The sequence below is a fragment of the Sorghum bicolor genome, chromosome 10 (genome assembly GCF_000003195.3).
Source record: "Sorghum bicolor cultivar BTx623 chromosome 10, Sorghum_bicolor_NCBIv3, whole genome shotgun sequence".
Taxonomy (NCBI): Eukaryota; Viridiplantae; Streptophyta; class Magnoliopsida; order Poales; family Poaceae; genus Sorghum; species Sorghum bicolor.
Genome location: NC_012879.2, coordinates 11,038,542 through 11,050,228, shown reverse-complemented (window position 1 = coordinate 11,050,228; position 11,687 = coordinate 11,038,542). Strand labels below are relative to the sequence as shown.

At 40.4% G+C, this 11,687-nt stretch overlaps 2 protein-coding genes and 1 long non-coding RNA gene across 5 annotated transcripts; 2 read left to right on the top strand and 1 right to left on the bottom strand.

The window, feature by feature from the left end:
- Positions 23 to 4,019, top strand: LOC8065775. The gene is made up of 7 exons (XM_021449780.1): positions 23 to 317; positions 404 to 505; positions 605 to 673; positions 753 to 1,487; positions 1,792 to 2,882; positions 2,961 to 3,133; positions 3,422 to 4,019. Exons 1-7 carry the CDS (start codon positions 23 to 25, stop codon positions 4,017 to 4,019), a joined length of 3,063 nt encoding a protein of 1,020 aa, XP_021305455.1.
- Positions 4,053 to 5,160, top strand: LOC110431085. The gene is made up of 2 exons (XM_021449779.1): positions 4,053 to 4,728; positions 4,898 to 5,160. The coding sequence occupies exons 1-2, from the start codon at positions 4,053 to 4,055 to the stop codon at positions 5,158 to 5,160; spliced, it is 939 nt and encodes a 312-aa protein (XP_021305454.1).
- Positions 7,173 to 10,208, bottom strand: LOC8065774. Of its 3 annotated transcripts, XR_002448804.1 has the most exons (5): positions 10,068 to 10,208; positions 9,780 to 9,979; positions 9,348 to 9,472; positions 9,029 to 9,127; positions 7,173 to 8,130 (listed from the first exon to the last, which is right to left on the bottom strand). It is a non-coding gene; the product is annotated as an uncharacterized LOC8065774 (long non-coding RNA). The 3 variants fall into 3 exon arrangements; XR_002448803.1 differs by having other exon boundaries at positions 9,348 to 9,979; XR_002448805.1 differs by having other exon boundaries at positions 7,173 to 7,771; positions 9,348 to 9,979.

Sequence of the window (11,687 nt, the reverse complement as noted above, 5' to 3'; positions counted from 1 at the left end):
TGTATCTGGAGGTCATGGATCCATGGCGAAATCCAGTAGTTGGGATATCCCAGAGTCCAGTGCATCACCTCTTTATATTCCTCCACCTCGTGAGGAGACTGATGATGAAGGATGCCATGAGTTATTGTCTGGCCATTTGACACCAAGATCACATGTTTTGTCTGGACAAAGACATGCATTGTTGATGCGTCGTAACACGATGTTTGAGTGTCGCATTGGTTCGAACACAAAGTCATCTAAGAAAGATGGTGACTACATGTCTGAAGACCGAGTAAATACTAACACGCCCTTGCCTCAATCATCCATGAACAACAATGGTAAATATTGCTTCCTCATTGTCCTATTTAGGTGACCTATATACCATATTATATAACATCGATCTAAGATCAGTTGTGATTAACAGAAAAGGTAGGACCATACATTCAGGCTCCATCAACCACACCAATGGCACCACTGTTTGATGATTATGAATGCATGACTAAAGAACACCTAACTGACAACAGTGGTAATTTACACTATCTTCTAACATTCTACAAACTATTTGAACTCCTTTGTTTATTTTTACCCGTAGTTCTACTAACCCACATATCTTTGACGACCATAGATGATGACGAGGGAGGTATATTTGAAGAGGACGAGGAAGAGGATGAGGGATACATGTTTGTCGGGCAAGGTATTTGTGCGAAAGACCGAATAGAAATCAAAACTTCCACTGCTTTGTCTAAACTATTGTGTCTTAAATGTTATTCTAGATGAGGAAGATGATGACAATATCCAAGACAATGACCTTGAGGAAGATATGACTTCTATCCCTGAAGTACCTGACCAATATGATGAGGTGTATAGTAACATGCCTACTGATACCCATATGCTAAAACCTGTCACAAATTGCAACCACTGCGATGCAAAAAGGTTTGAGCATGAATCACCTGGGTTCTGTTGTCGCAGCGGAAAGGTTGAGCTCAATGATCCGAACGTACCTGATGAGCTTATGAGGCTTTGGTCAAGTAACGATGCAGATGCTAGGCACTTTCATAATAGCATTAGATTTTTCAATGGCCATTTCTCTTTCACTTCTCTATATTGTCGCCTCGATAGTGCTACTGCAAGCATGAAAAATAGTGGCATATACACCTTCCGTGCACACGGACAGATCTATCACAACATAAGGTCATTTGGTAGAGAAGATGGTAAGGAGCCAAGACATCTTGAGCTTTACTTCTACGATGATGATCCAAACCTTGAGCATCGCTATCGACGATGTCGTGAAGAGAAGTGCCAAAAAGATAAGGAAGTTATTGAGAGGCTGGTGGCCATCCTTCGTGACAATCCATACTCACAACATCTTAGAAGTGTGGGCCAGGCTGAAGACCTCGAGGACTACCATGTCATGCTAAACCTTGACCAGAGGCTGGACCAGAGAACATACAATGTGCCATCAACTTCAGAGGTGGCTGCTGTTTGGATTGAGGGAAGCGAACTCCTTGGTCAGTTCCAAAATAGTGTTGTCCTACATGGGAAAGATAGAAGTAGACATGGCATCCGCTCATATCATGGATGTTATGATGCTCTTTCATACCCTCTATTCTTTCCTAAGGGTGAGCTTGGCACATGGATATTCCAAAGAAAGGAGTTAGTATGGAAGAAGTCATCAAGTACCGTGCCCTACACAAGGCTTGTAGTGGGTTAGGAGAAGAAACAGGTATGTTATTCTTCTTATTTACATACTTTGCATACATGTACATTAGTGGTTATTCTACAAACTACTTTAATTCATGGCTATTTTTGTAGACTCCCCTGGTAGATTATGTGTGTCTGTGCGTGACTACTACTGCTACAAGTTTCAGATGCGCCCAGGAATATTTAATCCCATACTGTATGGTAGGCGTCTATTCCAGCAGTTTGCAGTTGACACGTACATCAAGATCGAGAGTTCTCGATTAGATTATATACGAAACCATCAAGATGATATTAGAGCAGACCTCTACCAAGGATTGGTTGATAGCCTACATGCTGGTGAAGGTAGAGCAGAAGCTATTGGAAAGCGAACAGTAATGCCTTCATCGTTTATTGGAGGTCCACGTGACATGAGGCGTCGATACATGGATGCCATGGCTCTGGTACGGAGGTTTGGTAAACCAGACATCTTCCTCACTATGACTTGTAACCCGAACTGGGATGAGATCAAGCGTGAACTCTACCCTGGCCAGACACCACAAGATCGTCCAGATCTTGTTGTTCGGGTCTTTAGAGCAAAACTACAAGAGCTAAAGGATAGACTACTAAAAAAGGATATCCTTGGAAAGGTGCGGGCACATGTTTATGTTGTGGAGTTCCAGAAAAGAGGTTTGCCGCATGCACATTTTTTACTAATCATGGATAGGAAGTATAAGATCACGTGCCCGGAGCAGTATGATCGCCTCATCTCAGCTGAGCTCCCAAATAAGAAGAAGTACCCAGTCTTGTATAAGATGGTTACCAAACATATGATGCATGGCCCTTGCGGAGTGCTTAATCACAATTGTCCATGCACAAAGGGGCGTGATTCTTGCAAGAACCGATATCCTAGACCTTTCTGTGATGTCACAGTACAAGGCAAGGACTCATATCCAGTTTATAGACGACGTGAAGATGGCCGAAAAGAAAAAGTTCGTGGACACGAGCTTGACAATAGATGGGTCGTGCCTTACAACCCATATCTCCTTCGTCTGTTCAACTGCCACATCAATGTTGAGGCATGTGGGAGCATCAAGGCAGTCAAGTATCTGTTTAATTACATTTACAAGGGTCATGATCGAGCGTCCGTGGCTATAAAAGAAGCTGACAAGGAGGATAGTGAAGCTAACGTTGATGAGATCAAGCAGTATAGAGATGCTAGATGGGTAACCCCTCCAGAAGCCTTGTGGAGGATATACGGGTTTGATTTGAGTGATAGATACCCTTCTGTTTTGTCCCTACAGCTACATCTTCCAGACATGCACATGGTGTCATTTCACCGACGCCAGGGGATTCGACGAGTGCTTGATCGTCCAGGTGCTGACAAGTCAATGCTTACAGCATACTTTGAGAAGAATAGAACAGATGAAACAGCTCGAGGTGTATTGTATCGGGATTTCCCCGAGTTCTATACATGGCAAGCACAGGGCAAAGTTTGGCAAAATAGGGTACGACGTGATACATTACGACAAATTGGAAGAATCGTGTCTGCCAATCCAGCCGAGGGGGAGCGTTACTATCTTAGAGTTCTCCTGAATCACGTGGCAGGTGCTACCTCCTTTGAGTGTCTAAGGACCATGGATGGTAAAATCCTACCGACCTTCCGTGAAGCTGCAGAAAGAAGGGGCCTAATCGAAGAGGACAACACACTAAATGAGAGTCTCATTGAGGCAACTGGGTGGATGATGCCATATGCGTTGTGAAGGCTCTTTGCAACAATATTGGTATTTTGTGAGCCCAGTGATGTGTTTGGACTATGGGAGAAACATAAGGAGGCAATGTCAGAGGACTATAAGCGCAATAATCAATCCACCTTCATGGTAGAGCAGAAGGTCCTCAAAGATATTCAAAAATCGCTACAATCAATGCAGAAAGATATTAAGATATACCCACTTCCTGATATCGACAACACATATGACGCCTCTTGTGATATTCCCAGAGAGATTTTTGAGGAGGCTAGCATTGAGGCTAACGAGGATGATGTGGCTCTCTCAGACACCCTTAATGAGGAGCAGCGAGCAGCATACAATGAGATTATGTCCTCGGTTGATACTGAGGATGGGGGTCTCTTCTTTGTGGATGGTCCTGGAGGAACCGGAAAGACTTATTTGTACAGAGCACTTCTAGCTACTGTACGCAGTCAGAAAAAGATTGCTGTGGCAACAGCTACATCTGGTGCCGCAGCCTCAATAATGCCTGGTGGTAGAACCGCCCACTCACGCTTCAAGATTCCCCTCACCATTGATAATGGGGCCTTTTGCACCTTCACAAAACAACAAAGTGGTACTGCCAAGCTGCTTTGAGCATCATCTCTCATTATTTGGGATGAGGCTAGCATGACAAAGAGGCTGTCTGTCAAGGCACTAGACAATAGTCTTCGTGATATAATGGATCGAGCAGAGCTACCATTTGGAGGGAAGACCGTGGTGTTCGGTGGAGATTTTAGACAGGTTCTTCCTGTTGTTCGGAGAGGATCAAGGGCTCAAATTGTCGGTGCCTCGCTGCGGATGTCGTACCTTTGGGATTCTATGCGACATCTAAAATTGGTGCGTAACATGAGGGCAAAGAGCGACCGGTGGTTTGCGGAATACTTGTTGCGTGTCGGTGGAGGGTCTGAGGAGGCGTCTATTGATGATAAAATTCGCCTTCCTCATGATATATGCATACCGCACACTGGGGAAGATAGTGATCTTGATACTCTAATTGATTGCATATTCCCTAACCTCAATGCAAATATGTCAAGCAAAGATTATATCACCTCTCGAGCGATCTTATCTACGCGGAACGACTGGGTTGATATGATTAATATGAAGATGATAGGTCGTTTTCATGGAGATGAGATGGTGTACCATAGTTTTGACTGTGCGGTGGATGATCCACATAACTACTATCCTGAAGAATTCCTTAACACTTTGACACCCAATGGTCTACCTCCACATGTGTTGAAGTTGAAGATTGGTTGTCCAGTCATATTGCTTAGGAACATTGACCCTGCGAATGGACTTTGTAATGGTACTAGGCTTATCATACGAGGGTTCCAAAAGAATACCATAGACGCAGAAATTGTGTTGGGACAACATGCTGGAAAGCGGGTTTTTCTGCCTCGCATACCCTTATGCCCGTCGGACGATGAGATGTTCCCTTTTCAATTTAAGCGAAAGCAGTTCCCTATTCGGCTTAGCTTCGATGACCGTTAACAAGGCACAAGGACAGACTATCCCCAACGTCGGGGTATACTTGCCGGAACCAGTGTTCTCGCATGGCCAATTGTATGTGGCGCTATCAAGAGCTACGTCAAGATCGAACATTAGGATCTTAGCCGTGCCGGTTGTTGAGAAGGACATGAACAAGGAAAAGGGGAAAGGGAAGGGGAAGGGGAAGAAGAAACCGACAAAGGATATATTCACAAAGAATATCGTATATAAAGAGGTTCTAACTCCATGAAAGAGGTAATACATCACTTGGTTTATAGTACTTTAACTTTAAAAATTAACAAATAACTTATATACATGATACTTCTAATTACAACTTGAGTCATCTGCATGCTTCAGCTACAAGAAGTCAGACACCGCACCTTGGACTTCAAAATCTTCTGGATTATCTTTTATTGGTGACCAGCTGTAGCTTGGTGTCCATTGAAAGCACGTACTCAACGTCGAACTATTGAGAGATTAGATTATTAATTGTACAACATATTGTAAAACATGTATTGACAAACATATATTGATTGGAACATATCTCGATTGCAATATCTATTTTAGGTAATAGTATAACACACTCGTATATATGTTATTATGGTATTATGTATTCCCGTTGCAACGCACGGGCATTTACCTAGTTACCATAAACAAACAAAAGTGCTACAGTGTCGCGAAATTTTTTCTTTCAGAAACTAAACAAGGCCTGAGCGAGTAAAGAGAGAAAATTTTAGATTAAATCTGGATAGTTCGTTTTAATATTGTTATTTTTCTAGATATACTTTATTGGGTGGGTGGAGAAGGGACTTTTCAGTGGGGTGCGTTTTTGGTGTAGATGTAGGAAAGAAAATGTTGGTGTATTAGTAGGGTAGAATCAAGACATCGCGGGACCACTACGCCAGGGCGGTGCTGGACTAAGCACAAGATTCAAAAACCTAAAAATTTACAAGATTCCACGTCAAATCAAATCTTATGACTAATGTATGGAACATTAAATATAAATAAAAAATAATTAATAATTACACAGCCTATAAATCGTGAACGAAAGTATCAAAATAAAAAAAAAGTTTAGATCTAAACACATCCTAAGCTCCTCGGCTTCGCACTCGACACCGTCACGGTGGCCGGCGGCACCAGGATCGTCGTGGGGGACTTCGAGCCGCCGAACCGATTCCTCTCCGCGCACACGGTCACTTCCTTCGTCGCATGTCGGGCCGCGGCATCCGACCCTAATCCATCTTGTCGCAACCGCGCGCGAACCCCCACACAGTCGCTGCAGGCTGCAGCGCGCCGCGCCTCCATGAACACCATCCATTGTCTCCTCCAAATCGCCTCTATGGTGCTCTGTTGCTGGTGAATCGACGCCGTCGTAGTTGCCAGGTAGCCGCCGTGGCGCTGTGCCGAACGCCGGCCGAGCAGGGTCGTCGTATACCTGATTTTTTTCATGGAAAACAAAAATCAGAAATACACTAGGGATACTACAAGGCAATGCACAGGAGTCGTTCGTCTCTAGATCAGCTACCTGAGATTAAGGCCTTGTTTAGTTCCCAAAAGTTTTGCAAAAAAATTAGATTTTTTGTAACATCGAATCTTGTGACACATGCATAGAGTATTAAATATATATGAAAATAAAAACTAATTACACAGTTTATCTGTAATTTACGAGATGAATCTTTTGAGCCTAGTTAGTTCATAATTGAACAATATTTATCAAATACAAACGAAAGTGCTACGGTACTAAAAATCCCAAAAAATTGAGCAACTGAACAAGGCCTAAACGGCCAATATTCTCCTTTCCATGGTCAGGGGCCGACCCACTATCGGTGAGGCCTCCTCATCCAAAAAGTTTTCACATATCTCATTGAATATTTAGACACATACATAGAATATTAAATATAAATAAAAAAATAAGCTAATTATACAGTTTAGTTGAAAATCATAAGACTAATCTTTTAAGCCTAATTAGTTTATAATTAACCTTAAGTGCTACCGTAACTCACATATGCTAATGATAGATTAATTAGGCTTAATCAATTTGTCTCGCAGTTTCCAAGCGAATTATGTAATTTGTTTTTTTATTAGTACTAGTATACTGCCGTGCTAACGCTACGGTAAAATATAAAACAAGATTTACTATTAAGATTCATGTCTTAAATATTATATAACCAAATATTTTTGTTTCATCCTATATATTCGATGCAGACCTCTGAAACATCATCCAAGAAACTCTACCAGACGTTGAAGGCATCAAACTCCAGAAGTTTTTTTTTTTTAGCATTTTCGCCATGGAAAATAACATAGAAAATCTATACTAATTCTGCATCATTAGCAACTATACCAGCATCTACATGATGTACATCCACCAACACCTACCTTGCAGGAACCAAAAGGCAATAGCATGCTAAAAGAAGCTGAAAAGAAGAATGAATCACAAGAAGTTGATTCCAAACTACTATACATGGCAAAAGCTCTTTTACAGTGTGATTCATGAGTTCATCCTACGCGTGGCATAAGCTGTTTGCAATGTAATTCATGAGTTCATGGAAGTAGTTGGAGCAGAAGAGATATATTATCTGATCAACTTATTGTTCCTTCTAGATTCTCTCAGTGACACGCAGCTTGAGCTCCTTCCTGTCACCACCTACGAAGAACAGGGCCATGTTCCTCTGGATGATGATCCCATCATAGCTATTGCGGACCTTCCAATGACTGTCACTCATGCTCCGGGGCACCCCTTGACCGATCATCTTGCGCCTGGTGCCCCAAACCTCCAGGCTGTAACTATAGTTCTTTAGTTCTATGTCATCTCGCATGAAGCTCAGGAAGGCAATGTAGTACTGGCCAAAGCAGCTGAAAACCTGCACGAGATAATTATAGCAGATCATGAAGTGATTTTATAATAGCAGTGCTTCTTTATTGAACTTAAAACACTGGCAAAAGGTAGAAAATCAAGAATCAATCTGGAATGTAATGCACTCGTGCCTTAAAACAACATGACTTTTTATTGAAAGCGGATGAATAGGGATATGTACATGCAGTATTTGTATAAGGAAAAAAAATCAGCTGAACAAGCAAGAATCTCCCTGAGATGACTTGGCTAGTGAGGGTGTACAATCACCCAGCCAACCAAGATTCGATTATCACCTTCTACCTACTAAAAATGAGGGTGGGCGCCTCCCTCTCCAGCAGTGTTTTAAGTGTGTATCATGATCAGCACCTAATTTGGTCCAACAAGTGTGTACCATGGTCAGCATCTTCATTGTATATGTGCGACAAATAAATGGAAGTCGATAAACACACTATGTCAATATTTGGCAAATATACAGAAGTTTGTGAGACATGAACTTCTATCTTTGCAGAAACAAACTACAGTAAAAACAACAGAAAATTTTAATCAATATACTCCCTTTGTCCTAAAAGCTTCAACTCCTAGAGTTGTCGTAAGTCAAACTTTTAAAACTTTAACCGAAATTCTAGAAAAAAAATGCTAAGATTTATAGTACCAAATTAATATCATTAGATTTATCATAGAATATATTTTCATAAGATACTAATTTTATATCATACATATTGATGCTATTTTCTATAAAGTTGATCAAACTCCAAAAAAAAATTGACTGGCATGGATTCTAAGAGTTGAATAGAGTGAGTATTGATGTTAATGTGAAATCCAAGTGGCATTCTCAACTTCATGAGGGTCTTGTAATTATATGGTCCTGCTAGGAAAAAGGAAGGATATTTTTATTTATCCTATGGAATCACCAGCTTGCCGCATGAGTTTCCATCTTAAATATACAATTCCTTCAGCTTCCTAATCCATTACAAAATAGGAGTTTGTCAAATAAAAATGCAACAAATAGGTTCATCCTTCATGCTTATTAAAACTAAACAGTTCACACTTCAGGAAAAAAATAAGTCTTGATATGCTGCATAGTTTACAACTTAATCCTAATTTAAGTTCCTGAGTTATTCCAAAGGTGTGGTTCCCAACAAACAATTATATTATAGAATCACAAGAATAAATAAAAAAACTAATCCATGTAATGAAAGGATCAACAAACACCATAGAAAAAACCAGCATTAAAGAATGAATCCTTAACATATCCATGACTCACAAAATTGCTTCTTAGAAGAATCAAGTCCCAAACATTCAGTGAAATAGGCTTGGTTAGTACCCTGAACGTGCTGACAAATTGAAAAGCAACAGGATGAATCTGCAAAAGGCAATTAGAATTAGAAAAATGGTTCATAATGCATCTGGTAGTAAAATATTATATTAGCATGCTACCATCTATTATCTCTCAAAGCAGTGTGGACAATGTATCCAATACATGATGACGGGTTTCAGGTAATTATCAAAGTACCAAATAATTTAGGGCATTCTACTTGTACTCTTCATGAAGGTTGCAATGGACAGCAAGCAAGCTGACATACATGTGTTGGTTTCCTTGATTCAGTGAGATGTACACGCCAATGACGCTACGCCTTGATAGTCTTGACAAGCACCTTATGTAATGATTGTCTCCCAGTCACCGTTTTTGTTGTTGCCTTTCGCTGGACTTAAGTTGTCAGGTTGGCCAAAATGGCAAGTCGATGCACGTAGTAGGGAAACAAAACTGGTTAGAGCAAAAACAGGAAAAAGATCGAAATCATAGGAATTATTTTTTTTTCCAGATTTTAGAAAAAGTGACAGGTCAATGGATCAATCGGCTTGTAAGATTTCACTGCACATTTTAAGATCAATGCTGAAACCACTAAAATTTCTAGCTTTAATTCTACTGCACATTTCTAGATCTTAGACAGGTAGAATTGCTCACCTTCAATTACAGAAATCCTAGACGGGGAAGATGACAAGGCACAAATTACCTTGGAGCCATGCCACCGCAGTTAGGCGGAGCCGCGTCGCCTCCTCAACCATGGATGTGGCAGGGGTGGCGGCGGCGATGGAGGAGCGCGTGGATGCAACCCCGCGGCGGCCGGCTGTCTCTCTCCGCGACTGGAGGCCCCATGATGGCTGATTCCCATGGCGGCGGTGCCTCTCTGGAGTCCCCGTATGCATGGTACCCCTGTGCGCCTCCCCAAATCTCATTTTTTTTTTCGAATCCAAATCTCATTTCTGGAAGAGAAGAAAATGTGCAGGGATGAGAATCGAACCTGGGCGGAGGCTTGTGTACATAGTGAATACTCGGAGAAGAAGAAGCCCACCAGCCAGGAACGACGAAGGGAGGCGGGGCGACGATGAGAGGACGATGTTTCTTTTTTTCTCGGAGAAAATAAAAACGACGCGGACTGTTGGGTTCGAAACCTCGCCGCGGAGCGCACGCGGGATAGTTGGAAGCGGCTTCTAACATCTTAATCTCAGACGTTGGATTCCTAGTTGGTGTTTTGTGAGCCGTTGATCTTGAAGGAGGGAGGTGACTTGAAGAAGATTTCAATTATAGTAGAGATTTAAATACTTCTTCCGACAACTTATGAAACATCCGATGAGACAGCTAAAAACTTTGCACTCTCCAACTAAATAAGACTCATGTCAATGACTGCACCAGGTCAAGGCGAATGACTTCAATTAGCAGTCGAGTGAAATTGATTTTTTCTGACTACGTCTAACTAAAAGACGGTATCTTCAGATTGCTTGCAAGCAAAATATTTACTGCAAACCACATCTCCATGAAAACTCAATTAAAAGCATACTTAGAAGTTTTCAAAAAAAAGATTGAAACTATACACACTAATAGTGCATCTATAGATGTGCATCGTCATAAAATTTGAGATTCAAACTTGTTTCATATGAAAGTAAAATTTCATTTGCATATACACTAGAGGACAAAAATCCAATTCTTACATATATTTTAAGTTGGAGATACATGTAGCTCTTCATGTTTTACAAAATGAATACGTACTGAGCCACACGGACTGCCGAGATGTTGTATCTTTCTCAACGTGCTGGGCCATTGAGCTAGAAATCGCGGCTGGCAGCCCAAACTAAAAAACACCAGCTCTGGGCTGCCGACGCAAAGATGGCCCCCATTGTTGTGTTGTACTCCTGGCCTGCCCAAGGTTTCGCGAGCCATTACCTCTGCGGAAAAAGACTATTTTAGATCTCTTAACTTTTGCAAAAGTCTGATTTTCATCTCTGAACTCTAAAACCGGACAAAATACATCCCTCAACTTTTAAAACCGTGCACATTACATCCTTGACCTAATTTTGAAAGCGGTTTACCTTTTTCTTTTTATTTATTTTGGCTGAATTTTTTGAAAAATCACAGTAAATCACATAAAAATCATAAAATAGAAAATTCAATTTTTTTGGACTTCAGATCATTAGATCTACACATGAATATATAATATAGTATGTTCTAGTACAAAATTTTTTGATGCATCTTTAGATCTATGTTTTTTCTGTAATTAATTAGACTAATTATAACTACATTTTCTATGGTCCAATTGTGATGAAATTTATATGGTGAGCTAATTATTCTATGTTTGAGTTATAGTAAAAATTTTATACTCATTGAATCACGTATTACTTAGTTATAGATTTTTTTAGGTTTATGCTTGTTAAATTATAATAAATCTATAACTAAGTTATATATGATCTAATGAGTATGAATTTTTTTACCATAGTTTAAACATATAATAATTAGTCTAACATAAAAAAATTCACCACAAATTGGACCATACAAACAATAGCTATGAATTATTTTAATTAATTATAGAAAAACATAAATCTAAAGCTACAATAAAAATTTTGTACTAAAGTATACTATATTATAT